Below are 22877 nucleotides of genomic sequence, written 5' to 3'. Positions count from 1 at the left end.
CTAGTTCCTCACTAAAAAGTTGCTCATTTGTCAGAATCGCTGATATCGGACAATTATGGATTATTATCCCAGGCATGGCTATAGTCTCCAAAGAAATTCGGAAACTATAACCTATAGCTACCATACAACGTGCCAGTCAAAATCAAGTTCTTATGTGGAAAACTTTTTTATTTATTTATTTAGGTATCTTTATGAAATTTAACATAGATTATTATCCGACGTCACGCTATAATAAAAAAAATTCTAATTCGGACTACTATATGACATATAGACATTAGTTGCTGCCATATAAACTGAACTATCAAAATCAAGTACTTGTATGGTAACTTCTTTATTTGTGAAAGATATTCCAGCTTCGATACAGCTTAAGTTAACGTATTTTCTTGTTTTAATTGAAACATTTTCTTTCGTTAAATTTTTTTCAATAATCATACTTACAGACTACAGTATACCACATCTTGTGCCATAAAATATTTTTAGAAATCTCTAAAATGCCTACACGAAAATTTTCAATTTCCTCTGTCACCAACATCAACAATATCCCTATTAGCCATTACATATTTAATGAAGCAAATGAAGCAAGCAATGCGCTTGTATACAACTGCAATACGCCAAATACCAAATGGTCAAGGACTACATACGTACTACGATACGTACAAACATACATATATGCATACTAACACACAACCACATCAGTACACTGCGTACATACAAGTATACACTGATGCAATGGACTCGCTTGAAGCAGTATAAACGGTACTGTAATGCAACAACGCGCTACTGTACTTAAACATACATATACTCGTATAAATATATGACGGCAATCGCATTCGGTTAGCTTCATAAAATGCAGACCGAACGGATATTTATTTTTCATAAGAAGGAAATTTTCCAATTCCTGTGCTGCATTGATTTTTGTCTCCTAACAGTAAATTGCAAATGCTGTAGTGGCTGTTGATTTGTTAAATCGAGAACAGCTTACATATATATGTACTTATATAAATTGAGAGAAATCATTTTCCGGAAAATTATTATTACGCAGCTATAATATAATATTAATTAAACAAGGAAGTTTACATTTATCAATGTTAAAATCTTCATGTATTTTAGATTCTATCTATTTTCCAAAATCGAATTCCAATGGAACCGCAGAGAGCTGTCGACGCTTGAAAGCATCTTTTGTGCAATCTTAGATTTCGGTCTATCTTTTGCTAAAATGTTTGGAAGCAAATTCAGCTTAATTTCTCTTAGCCATTAAACTTCTTGATTTCAATACACTGCATTTTGCTATAATCATAACGTAAGACTAAGGACGAAACCAAGAATGATTGAAGTGAGTGAACGACAGTTTCAGTTAGTTAAATTTTAAGCATGTCTTTGACAGAAAAATACATTATTTTTTGACGTCATGAATGAAAGGAAGAAACACAACAACATATGTGCTACAATCATGTCTGTATGACTAGAATTCCATAGAAGAACTTTCAGGCGCTTCGGCATTCAGTGCTTTATTCAGCTATCATACTCTTAAGCTAAATTTAGCTAATACTTTGCAGTTTATTAACTATATGGTAGCAATATATATCTTTTATCAACTTATTACTAACGCCGATTGTTTGCACTAACATTTTTGTTTACACTCGTATATGCCTCGCAAAAAATTGTACAGACGAGATCACTATAGCATATAGCTTCCATACAAACTGAACGATCAAAATAAAGTTCAAGTATGGAAAACTTTTATATTTGGCGAAATATCTTTACAAAATTTGGCACGGATTATTGTGCAAAGCAAAGCTACAATATTTGAAGAAAGTTTTCAGATTGGATCACTATCGCATATAGCTGCCATACAAACCGAACGATCAAACTCAAGTTCTTGTATGTAAACTTTTTTATTTCTGAAAAGTATTCCATATTCGGTTGAACCGAAGTTAAAGTTTTAAGCTTTGTAAATATTATAAACAATATATTCAGACAGTTTCGTTAACCTGCCGCAATAATATACACTTCTTTCATTGACAGCTCTATAACTCCATAAAAACTCACTGCATCAACATGTTAATTTACTACATACTCCCTATGTAAATCCGTACTGAATGAAATCCGTTGTATTATTCTAAACTAATTCAACCTACGCCTACTTTGTTTACTGACATATGCATATATGTACATATATATGTACACAGCAACATACGTTCCAATTATTATCCTCCCAATTCCGTTCGCTTTCTACACTCACCCATAACTTTACAAATCTACATACTTATCTTTATGCAAAAGCAAGTGCAATCGCATATATGGTATGTGTGTGCAAGTAATATTTGTAGTAGTTTGAGTTGCTTTATTTGCAGCTCTGTCATATATAATATTCTGTAAGCTGTTGCAACGTATGGGTATAAGCATACACAAATCGGGAAGGAGAGTTAACAAGGGAGCACTATGCAAAAAGATGAATAACCGTTAGCCATGACATCGAATATTAGAACTATCGAGAACCAGTTAAAAAGTAGTTTGGGATAAAGCCTTTATAGCTTCCATACAACTAAATTGTACTAAATCAAGAACTTGTATGGAAAACTTTTTTATTTGACAAGATATCTTCACAAAATTTGGCAAAAAATATTTTCAAAATTAACGCTACAATTTCTTTAAAATATTTCTAAAGCATACCACTATAACGTATAGCTGCATTTTTTTTTAGTTGGTACCCAAAAACTGAAAAATCCGCATTTTCATGCTATAAAAATTTTTTTCTTTAACGTATTACAATTATTATTTTAAATATTTTGTTTACTATTTACAAAAATTTATTTATTTACCTTATGAAATTCTTCAACTTTGCTAGCGTCATTCTTTTAATATTACTTCAACTGCAACAAACACACCCACCAACTATATATATATATTTATATATATTTTCATTATTTCTGCCACTTCGTAGAAAATACAAAAATTCTGCAGCTTCTCAACATCCACATCCGTACCGCAGGGCGTATGAGCAACCGCGAACACAGCTAATACACATGCACCGTTACTACTTAGTGTGTACTATGAACTTGCAGTTTTTCACTACAATTCTTTTTTACGTATTTCTTTTTCATTCTCTGCATTTTCTATGAATTTCATTTACATTTTCGCTCTACCAACGTAACACACACGCACACACATACACCGACTTTAGATTGCGCTCGCACAGTTGTTTCTGCGCTGCTGCTCGCTGTGCCTTCGTTGTTATTATTACTATTGCCCTTTGCGCCATTGTTTGGCCTACACCACACAATGCATGGATGCCTATGTTGTCGCGTAAAATTTTCTCTTATTGTTATTGTTGTTGTATTTAAGCAACGATTTTGCTAGCTTTTCACTGATTTTTCGCTTTGCACATTCGTGACTCGGCGTCCTCATCGTCGTCGTCGTCATTGCCGTTATTGCCATTGCCAACTGCTGGTTTCGTTGTCCTTGTCGTCGTTGCTGTCATTGCTCGTTCATTTACGCCATTTTGAGTGTTGCTCGTATTAAGTTGAACTGAGCTAGGTTTTTGGCCGCACAACTCTTGGCGTAAATGTAAGTGAAAGCCAAACGAAGCGTACTACTACAACATAACCAACACACTCGCATGTGTGGCCGAATAGAATGCGCATAAACACATGTACAATAACTGTAGTTGACAGTCTTTCATATTTATGTACAGTCGTAGCGAGCTGCTAACTGGATGGACTAACGAGTGCTACGGCATCGTATGTTTACAAATATTTTCCATAAATGTGGAGTTATACATATGTATGTATGTGTAAATATATATATATATATATATATATATACGTACATATATGTTATCTACACATTTGAAAATTTAGAGAGTAGTACTTCAATAGCATTTTTGTTGGGCGCCTGAAAAAGGAGTGAGCACAGCAGCGACGCTAGCAGCGAAGTTGGCGTTAATCTCAATCTGACAGCAGCATCACGGACCCTTACAGACACACATATAAAAATTTATGCTTCAGTTTTTACTAAATTTTTTGGATTATAATTTTTACTGAATTATTTTTGTAGCACTGTTAAAAAATTTACCCGTAATTTTGACAACAACTAGCATGCTTGCTCTTAAGAACGACCATAAAAACAAAATATTTTAGAGTTCTCTTCTATAAAATTACATTTTCTCATAAGCATAATAAGTCAAAAAAGATTTTTTGACAAAAATCTGCTGCACAGAAAAAAAATTACGTTATATTTAGTATTTCTTTACGTTCACTCGAAAATAACACGATTTTATTTCGACTAATTTTGTACGAAAATTACTTCTTTAAATCTAAAAATATTTTTTTTTTTTAAGTTTTACTCCACTATATAATTTTGTCATCATAAAGCACTTTATTGTAGACTCTGTAACAAAAATCTAAATCCACATTACAAAACAGTTTCTATTAAATAAACTATTTTTGATTAAATTTTTTTAATAAATTAGAATTCCATAAATATTCAAATTGCAAATAGGCTCTACTCTAACTTCTTCATCTTGCGTTCTAGCACTGGACCTATGGTCCTCGCGTGCGCTTAGCAGGCGTTGATTGACGATCAGCTGCTGGCTGATTGCAAAATCTTTTTAGCATAGAGTAGAACGCAGGAGATCTACAGATCTACAGAGCTACTTGTCATTAGCAAAGTTCATCTTACCGCAATCCTATGAGTTCTTACTAGACATTATCCAATAAGCATTCTGCGGAAAGTTGTATGAAAGAAGTTGAGTTGGAAACAGCTAGGCAATTTCTCCGGCATTTTCCTGCTTATGTGAGACTGAGATTGAAGCAACTCGGCTGTCATACCTTTGGCAGAAGACATAGTAAAAACTGATATTAGTCGCCTTAATAAATTTGTGATAAGCTCAAAGGGTTTTGACGATTTATGAGCGTCTTGTGATCAATTATCTAGGAATTTTAGGTACTACAAGCGACCGGCGTTCCAAGCTGTACAACATAGCCGACTAAGCGAATTCGAACACAGTCTGCCTGACTTTGTAAATATTCACTAACTGATAGCACCAAATCACATCAAAATATTATACAATTGGTCTTTCCAAGCCAGAGAACGCATTTGTCTTTTTCTATTAACGTTCCCTAATATGGCACTGGATACCTTCGGGGCTGGATATATTATTTTCATTCGAATTTAGAAGGCGTATTCATTAGTCAAGGGTATTGTGCCATTTTATGCGATTCCTCTAACATTTCCATACTTATTAAAGAAGACAAATTGCGGCTATTTCAATGCAGATAGAGCAGGCAGACATAACTTGTTAGATCCGAAGTTGTTTACGTTCTCAGTAAAAATCATCTACAGTAGCCTCTCATAAAGTCTGGTAGTCACCGTCTATATTCTGTTACTAAAAAATGCCGAACCAAGCTTCCTCAATCGAACGATTAAATAAAACTTGTTTACTATTAATTGGCTGTAACCATACTCCCGAAGTTTTAGCAGAAATGAGAATATTTTACGCTGCCAATGGTTGGTAAGTTCGTTGAAAGCAAGGTCGGAAGAACTTTACAGTCATACTTACTAATGCCGTGCGAGAAATAGACCACTTTTCACCTCTGCAATATTCGCGATAATTTATGTGATGGGGTCTCATTTGTTATAACTATTGCAATGGCTGACCCAGAGCTCCTGTTTTAGGGACCTATATTGTAGATTGTGTGAACATTTTTCTAATATAAGTTATCTTGCACAGCTATTCATTTTTCGATAAATATTTAACGCGCTAATAAAAATCTCTTTCTATAATAAAACTTTTTTCTATGAATATGTATTTTTTCGCTTAGCACCCTTTTTCCTTAAAGGTATTATTGAAATTTGAAATCCATAAACTTTTGTGGGTTTGGTATGATTTAGGAGCAGCTGTTATGCTTTTAGTTGTAGCTGCAGAAAATATTCTAAAACTAACTTTGAGGAATGCTGTCGAGTTCACAGTCCTTGCGCTGATAAAAATCTCCTTTCTTTTCAGTTACAGGGTCTACTACTCGTCGTGGGTTTTAGAAAAAATAGTACTCATTGGTTAACTTTGATAATTAAAATATTTAGAAGCCAGGTTAGGATTTTAGACGACTTTGTTTAAAACAGTCAAACTCCAACATGTTAGCTTGGACGCTTAGACTCTGAAACCTTTTCTGAATAATTATTACCGCGGCGGAAACGTGCTAATTTGCTAATCGACTACTTTCAGTAACTTAAACTAAAAACGTTACTTTCAAATCAAAACTAAACTGCTGGCAGAAACCACAACAATATTTTAACTCCGCTCTATAACTAATGGTGTATTTATGCTCCTTATAATGCGGCATCTCTGCACGCATACAACGCCGTCACCGCCAGCGTCAGCGTCAGCGCCAACATTAACGTCAAATGTTAAAAGTGAAATTTCAGCGACGCCCCACAATAAGAAGCAGCGCCTGCCCTAACTCCAATCGGAGTATGAATTTTTACGCAAGCGAAGACAACAGCAACATTTGGGCGCGAGCTTGTTCGATAGTAGCCTGCATATACATTATCCTTTTTCGCCACTATCTGTGTGACTTTAAATTTTCTGCAAAAAGAGACATGAACTTTGCGCTCATTGTTTTGCTGCTGCTGCGACAGTCATGCGACCATACCCAAACATCCTGTCAACTTTATGTCAAACGCTCTCATTAACACGCCACTGAACAATGCAACTCTCTCCGTCGCTTTACGGTTGCCGCTTACAACATAACGCGCTTCGTCTATACGCCAAATCGGCGGCTGTTGCCTCCACTCGTCGTCGTCTTCCACTACTACTTCTTCTTGTTCTTGTTCTGCTTCGCCAGCATCTCCCGAGCTTGCTCTTGCTGCGCTGCTGCTGCTAACTGCTGTTGTGTCCAAAAACAGCTTCCAATTTTCTGACTGTCTTTCGTCGGTTGGCCGAGTAGCGAGCAAAAAAACATAGCACTTGCTTGCGAATTATTTCTGCGCAGAAGAAGCCAGCAAGCAACCAAACTTTTTCAAATGCTCCGACATGAAAATGTATTTAATTAATTCTTTTCCAATCCAAATTGTGATAATTTGCAAATAAGAAGAAAAATGTAATATCCCGTGCAACTAAGTGAAGTTTGTGCAAATAAAAAAGAAATTTTGTGCAATGAAATGGTGTAACGGTTTGCTGAAAAATTGTGCAATATGGCCACCAGCCGAACGTGTGCGTGCGGTGAAAAGTTTGCAAGAAATCGAGGCTCCCAAATTCAGGCAGCGAAAATCCATGGAACAGCGCAACAAAATGAAGCAACGCAAATCGAAGTGAAAATTTATTTGGTGTGAAGTAGAGTGCTGCATAAATTTGTCGGATTTTTGTGGAAAACGAAAGTGATGATTTCGCATAACAAAGAGTGAAATTTAATGAAAATGAAAGTTTGCAGTTACGAAATTAGTTAGTTAGAAATGCGCACAAAAGTGCAAGTAAACGGAAAGTGAAATATTTTCGTTGCAAAATTTTTTTATTGGAAAAAGCAGCAAGTAAATGTGTCTGAAAATGTGGAAATGAAATTTATTGCAAAAGTAATGATTAGCAAGTGAAATGCCAGAACTAATACCTACATACATGCACTTGGATATAAGCAAGCAATGAACGTCTCTGAAATGCTTTGTACAAATAAATAAAAAAATACAAAAATATTTACCAAAAGAAAGATTTATAATAATACTCCAAAACGGTGAAAGACAAAACCAATTTTTTTTTTACTGGTCACTAATAAAAGCGCTACAAAATCAGTAATACTTTTTCATGATACACTCAACGACTAAGCGAAAAAATGTTGCAGTAAAATAACAAATTTTTTAAATTATTAAATTATTATTATTATCACCAGATTTCGCAACGAAAAGCCGAAAAAGTATGCCAGCAAAATTATAACTACTTCGGTTCAATAACAGCGATTTTCGTTCGGGGCTTTCAAATTTCGCACAAAAATAAAATACATACAAATTTTTTTACCAGCAATTCATAGTTTCTACATTTTTTCCAATTAGCTTCGCTTATTTTTGTTGTACGGCTTGGTGTTATAAAGCAAAAAAGTATGCAAAATGATTTTAGTGACTTAGCAACGGCAACTGTCACATGTTAGTTCTGAAACTAAACCGTTAAAAACTTCTCAATCCACCTCGGAGGTGAGCGCAGGCCATAATCCATCAATAAACATACATATATTCTTATAAATTTATATCTTATTGCTGGCTTGATACTTTCGTCTACAATATTAAGTAGAAATTGGCATGCAAATTCAAAACAAGAGCATTTTTTAAACTATCTGAATATAAATACTGCTTACGGCTTTGAAGAAAACAAAAAGTTTGTACAGCACATAAAAAAGAGTATATTTATTTTAACCAAAATAAAAAACATAATGCTTCTGATAAAAGAAGCTGAAGAACACTTCAATTTGCTCTGTGTTTACCTTAGAGAAAATGGCACAGTAAAGCAATAATATCCGCTGTATAAGTTTCTCTTCAAAAACACTAAAATTGTTACTCATTTAAAGCACAAAAGCTATAGTGTTTTAATAATATTTTGACTTAATCGAATTGTTGCTATTAGTACCCTGAAAGCTTACACTATATGTCTTTATAAACCAGTAAAAAAATAGAAACCTTAATTTCCATATAAAATCCAGTGCTTAACTTAGTTTTCCAAAATAAAAGGACTCATCTCAAAGCAAATCAAACTAGTTGATCGTAAAAGCGATTTTAACAATTTATTCTATTGTATTATATCACGAAATATAAGTGGTATAACTTTCTGAACGCATCAGTAATTAGCGAACTTGGCTGAAATCAGCCATTTTAAATGGTCTGATTGAGAAAACGAAGTTGCGATATTTTGTAAAAATTAGGTATTATAATGATTAGGCAGTCAATAACTCAAGCTTTATGATTCATTAACAAACACGAAATAGTATTTATGGATGAAAGCATATAAGTCAAATAGTGAATGAAACTATATAGATTTCAACTGATCGAGTAAATAGCATTTTGAATGATTATAAATATCGGTTGTGGTCTGTTGAAACTTCAACTGATTTTTTATTTTTGAAATAACTTAAGCGTAAGGTGATTTTACTCTGCATAATCGAACATGCTGTTATGTGAACTTACGCATAAAAAATAATAACTAAAAATCTTTCAGATTCGAAAATCTTTCAGACAGAAAGATAAAATATGCCCAAACTTTTTATTAATTTATAAATATAAGTAACAAAGAGATATATTTCAGCTTGCTTTCCAATAAGTATCACTACTAATATCTTATTTTCTGTCTCTCTTACAGGTTTTTCACTTTTTTATTAACAACAATGCTTCCAGATAGGGGGCCACGTACATACACATTGAAGGCGTGGCTGTATGCATAATTCCCCATGCCATTGTTTAAATTCTTAGAAAACAAAACGTGAAAAAGAAAACATGATGAAAACGATTGCGAATAAAATACTGAAAAATGTACCAACCGCGTCGTCGAAACTATTGCCAAAGTGTTGGAATAAATTTAAAAGTTAAACCCAAATCAGCGCAGTCAATGCAAAAGACTTGAAAGTGTTAAAGTAGTAAAGCATAATAGCAATTAAATTGTTTAAAATTGTCAACAAGCAGTGAAAATTTATAAAACAAATATAACCGAACAGCACAAGAACAATACGCCTACAAAAAGCGCAACTCCAAGCCTACCCTTTCACAAAATGCAACACTGCGCGCCAAAGAAGTGCACAGCTTCGACATCGACACCGTCGTGGTCGCTGCAGACCGCTTGCTTATTAACACCAACGTCGCACACGCTGCTCAGCATATTATGCACGTTTTTGGTGCTAAGCAGCTGGACCAGCTTAACGCCGGTGGAATGTCAGCGCCCATTGTTAAATCACACCAGCTACAACTCGATTGCGGCCGCACAGCAGCACAACTATTTGGGCAGCGGCAAACAGCTGCGTAATGGACGCACACGCGATATGCCAATACCGCAAGCTACCATGTCGACATTAACACAGCGTGGCATGCTGCCCTACGATGATTTCGACGTACCTGATGGTACACGTGTACCGCCGCTGGCTGGACGCGGTGGACGTGGCGAAACCAGTCGACGGCGGCTAAATCTATCCGGTTTGGGTGCTGGTGTTGGACGACCGGATCGTGGCAGTGGACGACGTGGTATCGAATCGTTGCGCAAAGAGTTGATGAAACCGTCTGTGGGTGGACCAGGTGGTGGTATTAGTGGTACCAATGTCGGTTATCCATCCTATTCGGCGACTTCGTCCATTGGCAAGATCGATGGTTTGGGCAGTTTGGGACCGGCTGAACGTTATGGTGATCAATTGCGTCCCGGTGTGGAGACACTATATCCATCACATTATCCACCACAATTCGTCGTCAATCAAGCTGGTAAGTGCGTTTGGCAATAGTGTCATTGTTTTTTCACCACGAATGCTGTGTAATTTATATATTTTTATTTTTGTATTTTGTATGCGCTTGCAGACACCACCGATGATAAGCCGTTACGTTTTAGTCCAAAGAAGTCGTACAATTCCATCTCGGAAATACGCAAATTGAATAAGCAACGTTTTCCGCCACAAGGGCAAGCCGATGAACCGGATGGCGGTGTCACCAATGGAAATATCGATGGCGATGACGGCGACGTGGATGAGCACAGAGATCCGTTGGAGGTGATCAAAGAGAAGATGCGCAATACAGCACCCAAATCGGTGAGTTGCATACACTACCTTATATAACTATAAATAGCAAATCCACGAAACATTAATCTTGCCGACAAATGCACTGATTTAAATATTGCTCTGTACGTGTCTTCTATAAGTGAATGCATGCAGCTGCGTTCTTTTTGCATCATACGAGTATACCATTTTCCCTCGAACGCCACATCCATCTAACCTGAGTAGTGTCTTCCACAATCTTTGGTCGACTACGCCAACGAGTAACAGCAGCCAGCCCGCTTGCCTCCCACCAGCTTTGGCGGAATGTTGCGACCATCAGACCATCGGCTTGTGGCTTGCTGCAGCTGTACTGCGTCGCGTGTAGCGCTCCGTAATCACTTAACGGAAATGAACTTAAGGCATTTACCTCTTTAATAACGTCACAACCCGCTACTTACAAACACACCTCGCAACCGCATTACATGTTGCAACTGTCACTTTAATGAGCAGCCGCGTGCCACAGACAGCCTGGCAGGCCAATCCAAAGACAATCTATACATAGAAATAGTCGTGGCACATTGCTTAAGCAACAGCATAGTCGAGGTTGTGGCAAACTTATGGTGACAGCTGAAAGAAAAGTAAAACAGCGCAAAAAGTGTTTTGCTGTTCTTGTTTTAAATTAAAGCGAAAATTATTTTCGCCCCTCCGGTTTCTTTTTTTTTTGTTTTGTGCATTTAGTCATCTGTCGTTGGCAGCTCCTCCAGTGTTCGCAGTTTATTGCTCCAAGTAGTTCCAAGTGGTATATGGTTCCAAGCCAGAAATGCGCTTAATTCAATCAATTAGGTGGCAGCGCTGTTAGAGCAGTTGTAGAGTGCAGCTCATAGGCAAATAAATATGTATATGCATATGTATGTATGTTGATAGTGAGAGCGAGCTGTGAAATTCAATTGCTTTAAAGTTGGCACCCACATACGTACACGCGCAGCTGCATGCTTGCTACTCAGAGGTAATCAAATAATTAGTGATTAATAAAAATGGCAACTAAATGAAAGTGATTGGTGTGATGACAACCTTTGGTAATTGCATATATGGAAAGAGCATTAGCAGCTGTGCAGCTGTGAACTGGGTGCTTCCGATATCTTCCGAGCTATAAAGTGTTTTAAACTATTTCCAAATATGAACTTTCAAAAGCTTTCCACATAATCTTTGGATACAATTTCTTTTCTAAAGCTTATTAAAAGTTCATTTCATAATTTTTTTATATCATTTATTTTTGTTTTGTAAAAAGCAGATTCTGCATGTAAGCTCAGTTCTTCACATCGTCAGAGCTTTCTTTTTAAAATTTCAGCGCCAGCTTTCCACTTAATATTAAAACATACAAAAAATAATAATAATACCTATCAATGCCATTCAATATGTTCAAAATTGCTTTTTTGCAACCCATACTTGCGCTTCCTTCCGAGCTCAAGAGAATGCCTTTTGAGCTTTTTGTCTTTTTACGTATTAAAAATAAGAACAGATAAAGTTTCGCTGTAAAAGTTAGTAAAAATTTAATAATTCCATTTTAAAGATATGATTCTTCAAAGTTTTTCAATTTAAAATCATTAAATCACGAACTTTCTTAAAACGCATTATCACTTCAACATATCTGCCTAAATTTTTGTTTGACAGTTTCCGAATTCTATACTTTCAATTCATAAATGTCATATTATTATTCTTCAGTTATTTATATTTAAAATCATTAGCTAAAACCTTAGACCATTCAAAAGAAAAGACCAGTTCATAACAGCTGCTGAGCTTTTATGCTTTCAAGCTCTTGATATTCCCAACCCAGAGCACAGCATCATCATCTTTTGGCGCTACAACTTTTTGTGAGCTTTAGGTTGCTACACATATGCCCTCCGGACAACGCGGTCATTTACGATTTCTTTGCAATTTTATATGCCAAACTTGTTTTAGTGGTGAATGCTGTGGCCTCTAGAATTTTCTTCTGTGCTGTGCTGTTGTCCATTCTCTTTAGAACGCCGAACCCTCTTAGTCGCTACGCTTTGATAAGGCGTTTAAGAATTTCACTTGTTATAAGCTAATTCAAGAATACTGGTCGAATGACGGTTTTGTACAGAACCAGTTTACATTGCCTATTGAGTAGCTTTGATTTGAACAGTTTGAACCTAGAGTACAAAGAAGGTCATATTTAGCGCTGCACAGCCCTACTTTTTCAAAGTATAACCAAAACACTCCTTAACATATGGATTTAATACCCCTTAGGAATTCCTATATGAAAATCAAAAGATCATGTCTCAATTCTGAGCGCTGTTATAGCACAAGAAAGATTCAGAATGCTAATGATGTTTTGTTTTATGATTTGAGGATCTAAATCTTCCCAACTAAAAGATTAAGTTAGTTCGTAGAGCTAATACTCCCACTAAAGGAAACACAGTATCCCACTTGTGCAACTATGAACGCAAACTAGCTTGATGCTATTAATAAAAAAGTCAAACACACCTTGACTAGCCTTGAGCGCACTGCCAGCACACAAAGTTAATGCAGACCTATCAAATATCAAAGTAAAAAAAATTTATTATACTTGCCTTGCTGATTCAAAATATTACCAAATGGTTCTAAATATTATACATTATTTGTACTTAAGTTCATAATAATTCCAAACTAATCAGAAATGAAGTTACAACTGAGGTTGTATTCTCAGATTTTTTTAGGTTCCTACTTTTATTGTATTAATTTTATTAGAATGTTCAAAGGACTTCACTTGTGACGTTGGAGCAATTTCCTCTTCTGCGCCTCTGGGTCTCACATTTGTCATTCACCCAAAAAACTGTATTCCCCATTCCAGTTGCGTGTCCTAACTACAACTAAACTGCTTCATATAATTTTCTCATTTACAGAGTCCCTATGAAACACAGACTGACTCCACACCATCCTCGGAAATTGAAGATCAGCTTGGTGTGAAATGTACCTTTGAGAATGCTTGCGCTTGGAAATGGGCCGAAGGGCTACACGATGGCTTTCAAGTGGTAAGCGGTATGGAGCTAGTAAAAAAGAACATGACGGGTCTATACCCTGGACCTATCGCAGATGCAACTGAAGATGGAAATGGTATGTGCAACTCCCTTTCTATTTTATTGCTATTTTAGACAAACGTGCAACTTCTATATATCCTTAGGACACTTTTTATATGCACGTCTGCTGCCCACAACTGAGCAAGTGAATCTCACATCACCACAATTCAGCACAACCATGGAGAAATGTTACCTCGAAGTATATATGCATCAAAGCGATATGAGTCATGGACTATCGCGCGTCGTCGTCGAACCAACGGATTCACAGGAGAGTTCATGGGTGCCAGCTGAAATCGTTGGCGACAACTATCGACAATGGGGACGTAAATTCTATCGGCTCGGACGCATATCACGTGACTTCCGCATTGTTTTCGAGATTGTGCCCAAACTGGGGGAAAGTCAGAAGGCGCATGTGGCCATTGATAATTTACATATGGTCAATTGTTTCCCAGAGGGCACCAAATCGGAGAAATGCAGCACATCGCAAATAAAATGTATGATGAATAAAGTGCCGGTTTGTATACCGTTACCGCGTATTTGCGACATCACCAAAGACTGCGATGACGGCGAAGATGAGCTGCTCAATTGCGGTAAGTGAACTGAAGAACCTACATACAAATATATTATATACGAGTATACTAAATAAGATAGCGGTTTGGAAAAGTGTGGAGTGAGTATGTTGTTGAATGACAGTAGCTGTCATTGTTGAAATAATTTACATAATAGCTGCTGATTACTACTTGACCGCTGCAACGGCAACGCTATGTATACAGAAGTACAAGTATAGCTGTAGTTCAGTAGCAATGTCAAGTCAAAAGTACGCTCGAGTGAAATTCATAAAGCATGTAATTTCATCCACAAGTGGTAGTCCGCGCTTATTTTGTCTCCCACTTCTATATACAACACTTTTCCACACTTAAGCCACTTTCTTTCATTTAATTCCGCACAGACAAAATTCCTTATGGCGGACGCTGCGACTTTGAGCAGGATTGGTGCGGTTGGCGTGATTCGGGCAAAACGATGCTCACGTGGTCGCGTCATACAGGTGCCTCACCCACACACGATACCGGACCCGATGGCGATCATACACAGCAGCATCTCTTAAACGCCACCGGCGGCTATTATATGCTCGTCAATATGAATCAACATATGAACAATTCGGATAAGGCCTCGCAGGTCGGTTTCGCCAGCAATGCGTTCATGATTAGTAAAACCTTCAACCCGCCGCCGCTGGTGCATGGTAATCCCAATTCGCCGTATAGGAACTCATGTGTGGTACGGTTTTACATACATCAGTTCGGGAAAAATCCGGGAAGCATAAATTTATCCGTTGTCGAGATGAAGGAAAAGGAGAATATAACAACAACGCTTTGGTGGAGCAGTAAGAATCAGGGCAGTGATTGGCTGCGCGCAGAATATATACTACCAAACATCACGTCCAAGTAAGTGGTGATAGTTAAAGTTAATATATGCTTATTAAAATAGTACCATAAGGGTTAGGGAAAGGAATGGAGCTTTGAAATATTAAATTTTTTCATATTAAATTTTTTTAAAGTGGTTTCCGCCAATCTCAATTTGATCAGAGATTGTCAAATTTGCGGACCTTGAAAAAGCGAGTCTCAGTTTAGGTCAAGTGAAATTCTCAAAAGTTTTATTAACAAGATATTATAAGATATTCGCTTTGCGGAACCAGACTTTTTTATGTTCCACTTAATCGAGGAACGGGTCGTTTAAATATGAATCAAGCTTAGGCTACTATATGTCTTTTCAATAACAACAGCGACTTCAAAAATAGGCGTGCTTTCCGAAGATAGTAGGTTGAACCTTACTCATTTGATACCAGAAGTAAGACTTCTTTAGGGACAAATTCAGAATTTCTCACACTCTAAACCGCTCCCCTCCTTTTCTCACTAATTCAAAATTCAAGTTCTACATCAAAGCAAAATATTCTACGAATTATATAGCCCAAGGAAGAAACACTTTGGTAGTTAAAATTTATAAGTAAAATGTGGGGGATACCCATTGTCACAGCTAAACAAAAAATATTTTCACGCACTTCAGTACATCAAATCTTTATAAAATCTCTAAGAAGCTTAGCATTTGACGATATTAAACATTTTCTTTACCTCTTAAGATACTACTTACACTTTGAAGCGCGCAAAGGTATGCGTATCTTCTCAGATGTGGCAGTCGATGATATTTCCCTAAGTCCCGAATGTTTCGGCTTAAATATACCAAAAGAACATCTGAACGGTTATAACTACTGGGACGTGCGGCATAATTTCCGAAGTCCATCGCATAAAGATTATGAATATAAACACTGTAAGTAGACTAAATGGAAAAGTACTATATTAGTTAAACCAATTTCACCACATACTATTTTCCACACAGATCTCGAGTTAACCACATGTGACACACGTGGTATGATAGGACCGACACAGCTGGAATGCGAGGTCTCCTATAACGAGAACAACCAAAGCCACGTACTAAATGAGGTGCAGGTGATCGAAGAAGAAAGTACCTATAAGGGTATGCAGAAATGGAAGGTACCACATGAGGGTTACTACACGTGAGTATTATCAAAACTTTAGCTCACTCGACATTTGTTTAATGAATGCGCTTTCTTTTTACAGCATTATTGCTAAGGGCGCCAGTGGTGGTTTAGGTTCCGGTGGCGTTGGTTCTTCGCGTGGTGCCATGGCAGTGTCCGTGCTGGAATTGCACAAGAACGAGGAGCTTTATATACTTGTAGGTCAACAGGGTGAGAACGCATGCATCAAATCGTTAAGCGCCGGTCGTGAGGAAGGCTGTGGCGTAGATGGTGAGGAACTTGATTTGAGTAAATACAGTTTTAGTTCGAAACAACATATGGTGAAGAATATTTACATTGAGAATGGCGCTGGCGGTGGTGGGGGTGGATCCTTTGTATTTCTGGTAATATTAAACTTAAAACAAGTGAACTAAGTAAACTCAACTATACCCAACTTACAAACATAGCTAAACTCCGCTAAAAACGAGGCGGTGCCATTACTGATTGCTGGCGGTGGTGGCGGTCTCGGTATTGGCCAATATATCGATGAAGATTTCCAACATGGACAAAAGCCAAATCCGAATCGTTTTGGTGTTACTGGACAGATTCACGGCGACCAAATGAATCTGAAGACTGCTGGTCCCGGCGGTGGATGGCGCGGCAAAGTCGATCAAGCATTAAGTTTGAAGTATGGTGCGGCACTGTTACAAGGTGGACGTGGCGGTCATTCTTGCTACACTGAAGGTTTGGGCAACAATATTAGCACATTAACAAAGCACGGTCAAGGTGGTTTCGGTGGCGGCGGTGGTGGTTGCAATACTGGTGGTGGTGGCGGTGGCTATGCCGGTGGTGATGTGTACCTAAATGAATCGAACGGTGAGGGTGGCACTTCGTTTATTAGCGTTAGTCGTAGCCTAAAGGAGCTCAGCATTGTTTATGAGGGCGCGAGTAGTGGTTCTGGTTCGGTGATAATCATACCGGCTATCGAGGGCTGCGGTTGCGATTATCGTTGCATAGCTTTGGACGAATACCGTTCGACGGTGCGTTGTATATGCCCGGATGGTTGGCGTCTCAAGAAAGACAACCAAACAGCATGTGAGGGTAAGTTAGACGTGCAAAATTGAAGTAATATACTGTTTGTAACGATCTTTTTGTGGTACACAGTGCTAGCCGAGGAAAACATGTCCTTCTCTTATCTCATCGGATTCTTTATATTCCTGGTTGTGCTATTAGGCGCTGCACTTACAGCGCTCATCGTCATTCTATGTAAGTCGAAAAGAAGATATTAATCAATATGCTCACTCTCTTGGCGTCTATTTTTTAATCGCTCATGCGTTCTTCCCAGCGTAGAAACTTATAGTAACTGTCGAAAAAACACTTAATTCTTTTTGCAGACAATCGTTATCAGCGTAAAAAGCAGGCTAAACTACGACACAAGATGCTATTGGAACAGGATCTACAACTCAGTCGTCTGCGGCACAACATTGACGACTCAAATCTGACTAACTTTAATCCCAACTATGGCTGCGACGGCATACTTAATGGACAGGTTGATGTTAAACAGCTACCGCAAATCGCGCGCGAGAGCTTAAGACTCGTGAAGTAAGTGTAAACTTTGATTCACTATGCCTTTTTACGCATTTTATTTACATGCTCTCTTTCTTATTATGTGAACAGAGCACTAGGACAGGGCGCCTTTGGCGAAGTTTACCAAGGTTTCTATCGTGCACGTGACAATGATACCGTTGAAATGCCTGTAGCCGTGAAAACTCTACCGGAAATGTCCACACGCCAGGCCGAAGAAGACTTTTTAATGGAAGCAGCTATAATGTCGAAGTTCAATCATCCCAATATGGTGCACCTAATTGGTGTTTGTTTTGATCGGCATCCACGTTTCATTGTACTCGAGCTACTGGCAGGTGGCGATCTAAAGAACTTTTTACGTGAGGGTCGCAGCAAGCCCGACCGTCCATCACCGCTCATCATGAAGGATCTGCTATTATGCGCACGAGATGTGGCTAGAGGTTGCGAATATATGGAGAGCAAACGTTTTATACATCGTGACATAGCGGCGCGCAATTGCCTACTAAGTAGCAGAGGTCCCGGTAGGGTTGTGAAGATTGCTGATTTCGGCATGGCGCGCGATATTTATCGCAGCGACTACTATCGCAAAGGTGGCAAAGCCATGCTACCTATTAAGTGGATGCCACCTGAAGCATATGTAGATGGCATTTTCACGGCCAAAACAGATGTATGGTCATTCGGTGTGCTATTGTGGGAGGTAAGCATAGCTAAAATTAGTGTTTTGGTGGGTGTATATGTTAAATATCTGGTTCTTACAGGTTTTCAGTTTGGGCATGATGCCATATCCGGGCTTACAGAACCCTGAAGTCATGAAACTGGTTGCTAATGGTGGACGCTTAGGCTCACCACCTGCGTGTCCACCAGCCATTTACCGCGTTATGGCCGATTGTTGGAATCCTACACCAGAAGATCGCCCGAATTTCCACAGCCTCCTTAACCGCATCCTTGAGGTCACTAGAGTAAGTACAAAACTAATTAAATAAAACTTGTTGTGTGTTAAAAATATCGCTTTCTCCATTACAGGATGAAGAGCTAATGGAGTCACCTATACCAGAAAGCATCTTTCGCCCGCTAACAACCAACGGCGATCAGGTTGTTATGCATCCACCAGGCGGTGAAGAATTCTGCTTACCAATACCACAAACATCCGACTATCTGATACCGTTACCCAGCGGTGCCACTGTCGGCCTAATCGCCAACATGGACTATGCCAGCGCAACTGAGGGTTCATATGACTCGACCGGTGCCGTAGCCACCATTTCAACGGCATGCAGCGCCAATATCTGTACGCCGCCCGCAGTCGCATCGCCTAATGCACCGAATGTCGAATTCAATCTAGACGGCGCCGCAATGGGGGGCAGTGACTGTTGGGAAACTTCCTTCATCCTTCCCAACTCAAAAAGCGATCAGCCGCTGTTAAGCGGTGCTGTAGGCGGTGTTGGTACAACAAACGCCAACGACTCGCAGCGCAGCATTCATGATGCCGTGATGAATGGTGCTATAGCTGCGGGCAATTTAAGCAGTGGACATACCAGCAGTAGTCAGCATTCACCGGTACTGCACAATGGCATGAATGGCATTAAGATGAATCAGCTCAATCACAACAACAACAACAATAATAATAATCATCAGCATCATCATCAACAACCACACCAGCATGTCGTGCACGAAATGGAGGAGGCCAAACTGATCAGCTTGGATACGCCACAACCGACACCGACTACCATACAGCCGCCACTGTCATTCTCCTCACAATTGGACGGCATCACACTCGATCCGGCGACGCTCACCAAGAGTCTGCAGCAGCATAAGGTTGGCGCTGGTGGCGTTGGTAAGTCTGTCGCCAGCTCATCCTATGCCAACGTGCAGATGATGCCGTCGTCGGTGAACGCAACGCATCAATTGATTGGCGCAGATGTGGCAATTAAGGAACTGCCAAATGGTGGTGCTAGTGTTGGTGGAGTTGAAAAAATTAACGGTATGATCGATGCAGCGCTGCAAAATGGACCGTCCGGTGTGTTGAATGGTGTGGCGACTGTAAATGGTAATGGTGTTGCGGCGGTGAATGCCGATACGACGGCACCATTCACAATACAGGGTTACAATGATCGTTACAAGGATAAACATGCCGAGATCAGCTGTTAGACAGCTGAAAAAACGAAAACACGAAATGAAAGCAGCTGTCTAACGGCCGACAACAGCTGAGTGTACACAGCTGTTGGGCGCAACTACGGTGACGACGACGACGGCAGCGTAAAACGCAGCCGATAACGAGTCAGCGGTGTACAGGGTGTGTTGGTTGTATTGTATTTAATTTTCACACAAAGAAAATACATATTTGTATAAGAATTATATTTAATAAAAAAAGTAAAAACAAATATTTAACAAAAATTTAAGAAATAATTATATGTATATAGGTATAAGCAAAAATAAATGTCATAAATTTAAGTATAACAGAAGACAACAGGAAAACTAATTATAAATATCTCAAAGCAGAACTGGCTGATTTTTACAGAAAACAAATATTATTATAAATTACACAATAAGTAATATGTATGTGTAAAGGCATAAGGGCAAACTTGAAATGACAGTGAATTTAAGCATAAATAAAATATATAAAAATAAATGTATTGGCATAGCTGATTACTTTTAAGACACACTGTTTATTTTTAAAAGAGTACATGTTTAAGAGATCAAACTGAGCATACTTAGTTAAATATGCATATGTATGTGTATTGTGTGGTGAATTGCGGCGACAAATTTTGTGGCGCTGCATGTTTTTAAGTTTTACATAGCGTGTATGTACATACATAATACATATATATAAGATAGTTTATTTATACGCGTATATAAATGTATGAATAATAACTAAAAATTTAATAAACGTATATTAAAATAATTATCGTATAATTTTTAGAATGCTTGAGGAAAATATATGCCATTGAGAGAGTGAGAACGTATAGAGATTTTATAAAAAAAATTAAACCACGAAAAATTTAAAATTAAAATAACAAATAAAAAATAAATTAACAATAGAATAAACAAACAAAAAATTAATTAACTAACATAAAATTAAAATAATTAATAATAAAACATTGATAAAATAATAATACTTAATAAAATATATAATTAATTAAACAAAAACTTTAAATAACTAAACAAAAAAATTTTAAAAAATACTTGATTAAAAATGCAAATGCATAATTTACACAAAATAAAAACAATTTATGAAAAATTAATAATATTTAATCAAATGTAAAATAATTACTAAACCAAAAAATAATAATAATTTCTAATATAATATTATTGATAAAAAATAATAATTCAAAAACTTAAAATAATTATAATAAAATAAAATTATTAACAAAATTAAACAAGAACGAAAACAGTTCTAAAAAATTAACAAAAAATTTAAAAATTTATTAAAAATCTAAAAAATTAATAACAAAATATATATAATTAAAAACATTTAGTAAACAAAAAATTATAATCAATAAAAAATTAAAATAGTTAATAAAAAATAAAAATAATTAATAAAAAAAATAGAAGTAATTACCCTAAAATTTAAATATTAAATAAAAATATTTATAAAAAAAAAACGAAAAATAATAACAAAATTAAATAAAAGAATTATGTATAATTAACATAAAAATTAAACAGACTAAAAAAGCTAATTGAAAATTAAAAATAAATAATAAAAGTAAAAAATAAAAATAAATAACAAAAAATTAAAATAATCATTAATAAATAATTATAAAAAATAGTAATGAAAAGCAAAATAAAAATAATTAGAGAAAATATTAAGAAATTGTTAAGCTGGCTGTTGGCGTTTATGTTGGAAAAACACAGACTGTGGGCAAAATGAATTTAAGTGTGGAGTTTAGTTACATTTTTATAACTGTAAATATATATAAATAATATGTATGCATTAAAAATGCCTACTAGCGTAAGTAAAAACTGTTATTATTAACGAACGATTTGAAAATGATTTTGGAAAATTTTGTCTTGGAAAATAGAAATTTTAGTATGGAAGTTACAAAAATAAGAAACGGCAAAGAGAAGTGGTGTAGCTTTTCCCCAATTAAATTAAGCGCCGGGGCAACTAGTATAAAATATACGAATTAATTAAGCAAATAATAATAGGCGAATAAATTAAATGAATCGATGTAAAATGCTTGTAAAAAGTAACTGTGCTTGCGTAATATATTTATGTTGAATGCATTAAATGTTAAACAAATACCAGTAAACAAAAAAGCAAACAAGAAAAAAACAATATAATAGATAAAAAGTGAAGTTATGCATGTGACAAATATTGTACGTCTAATTAAATTATACTAAAATAATAAAAATGTAGTATAAACAGTGTAATGCATAAAAGTAAAATGTTAATAAATACAAATGCATAAAATGTTAGTGAATAAAGAAAAATATATAAAATGAAAACGATTGAAAATTGTAATTGTTATTAAAAAAATATCAATAAAAGCATATAAAAATAAAACTTAATGTGCAATGCATTAATCAACAATTTAGAAAGCTTCAAAAGAAAAACTTTGAGTGAGAGGGTGTTAGAAAAATTTAATATTACAATAATGAAATATATTACAGATATTAGCAAATAAGGCATTAAAAAGCTAAAGGTTTGTTAAAACAGTGGCTGCGTTTACCAGCTGCAAAGCAGACATCGTTGAATGATGGTTTAAGCCAAGAAAAAAATGTTGTACACCTGAATTTTATTCCGAGAACACATTACAATTTCTTGTTTTTTTTTTTTGTTTTTTTTTAAACTTGGAGGGAAATTAAGTGTCTGCTTATTATTTCAAACATTCTTTAATATATAAAAAGAAATTAAAATATGTTTTAAATAGCTTATGTTATTTAAAAAAATTATAATTTCCATTATATTTTACAAAGAAAAAAAGTTTTCTTACTTTTTATTATATTTTACAGAAAAAAAAATTATTAAAAAAAAATTTTATAAACAGA

At 36.4% G+C, this 22877-nt stretch overlaps 1 protein-coding gene across 2 annotated transcripts in view; it reads left to right on the top strand.

Moving 5' to 3' along the window:
• Positions 1-22392, top strand: part of Alk (Anaplastic lymphoma kinase) — a 35318-nt gene extending 12926 nt beyond the window's left edge. For both annotated transcript variants that reach the window (XM_036375246.2, XM_036375247.2), the window contains exons 2-15: positions 9332-10434; positions 10528-10754; positions 13604-13814; positions 13882-14367; positions 14727-15219; positions 15912-16099; positions 16169-16346; positions 16411-16711; positions 16775-17408; positions 17472-17573; positions 17702-17909; positions 17985-18588; positions 18650-18850; positions 18915-22392. In XM_036375246.2, the coding sequence (XP_036231139.1) occupies positions 9738-10434; positions 10528-10754; positions 13604-13814; positions 13882-14367; positions 14727-15219; positions 15912-16099; positions 16169-16346; positions 16411-16711; positions 16775-17408; positions 17472-17573; positions 17702-17909; positions 17985-18588; positions 18650-18850; positions 18915-20036 (5652 nt within the window). In that variant the 5' untranslated portion in view covers positions 9332-9737 and the 3' untranslated portion in view covers positions 20037-22392. The remainder of the gene's footprint in view (positions 1-9331; positions 10435-10527; positions 10755-13603; positions 13815-13881; positions 14368-14726; positions 15220-15911; positions 16100-16168; positions 16347-16410; positions 16712-16774; positions 17409-17471; positions 17574-17701; positions 17910-17984; positions 18589-18649; positions 18851-18914) is intronic.
• The last annotated feature ends 485 nt before the right edge of the window (positions 22393-22877 follow it).

The sequence above is a fragment of the Bactrocera oleae genome, chromosome 4, assembly GCF_042242935.1.
Source record: "Bactrocera oleae isolate idBacOlea1 chromosome 4, idBacOlea1, whole genome shotgun sequence".
NCBI classification, from domain to species: domain Eukaryota; kingdom Metazoa; phylum Arthropoda; class Insecta; order Diptera; family Tephritidae; genus Bactrocera; species Bactrocera oleae.
The sequence above is the reverse complement of the archived record's forward strand: the minus strand, read 5'-3'. Positions and strand labels throughout refer to the sequence as shown.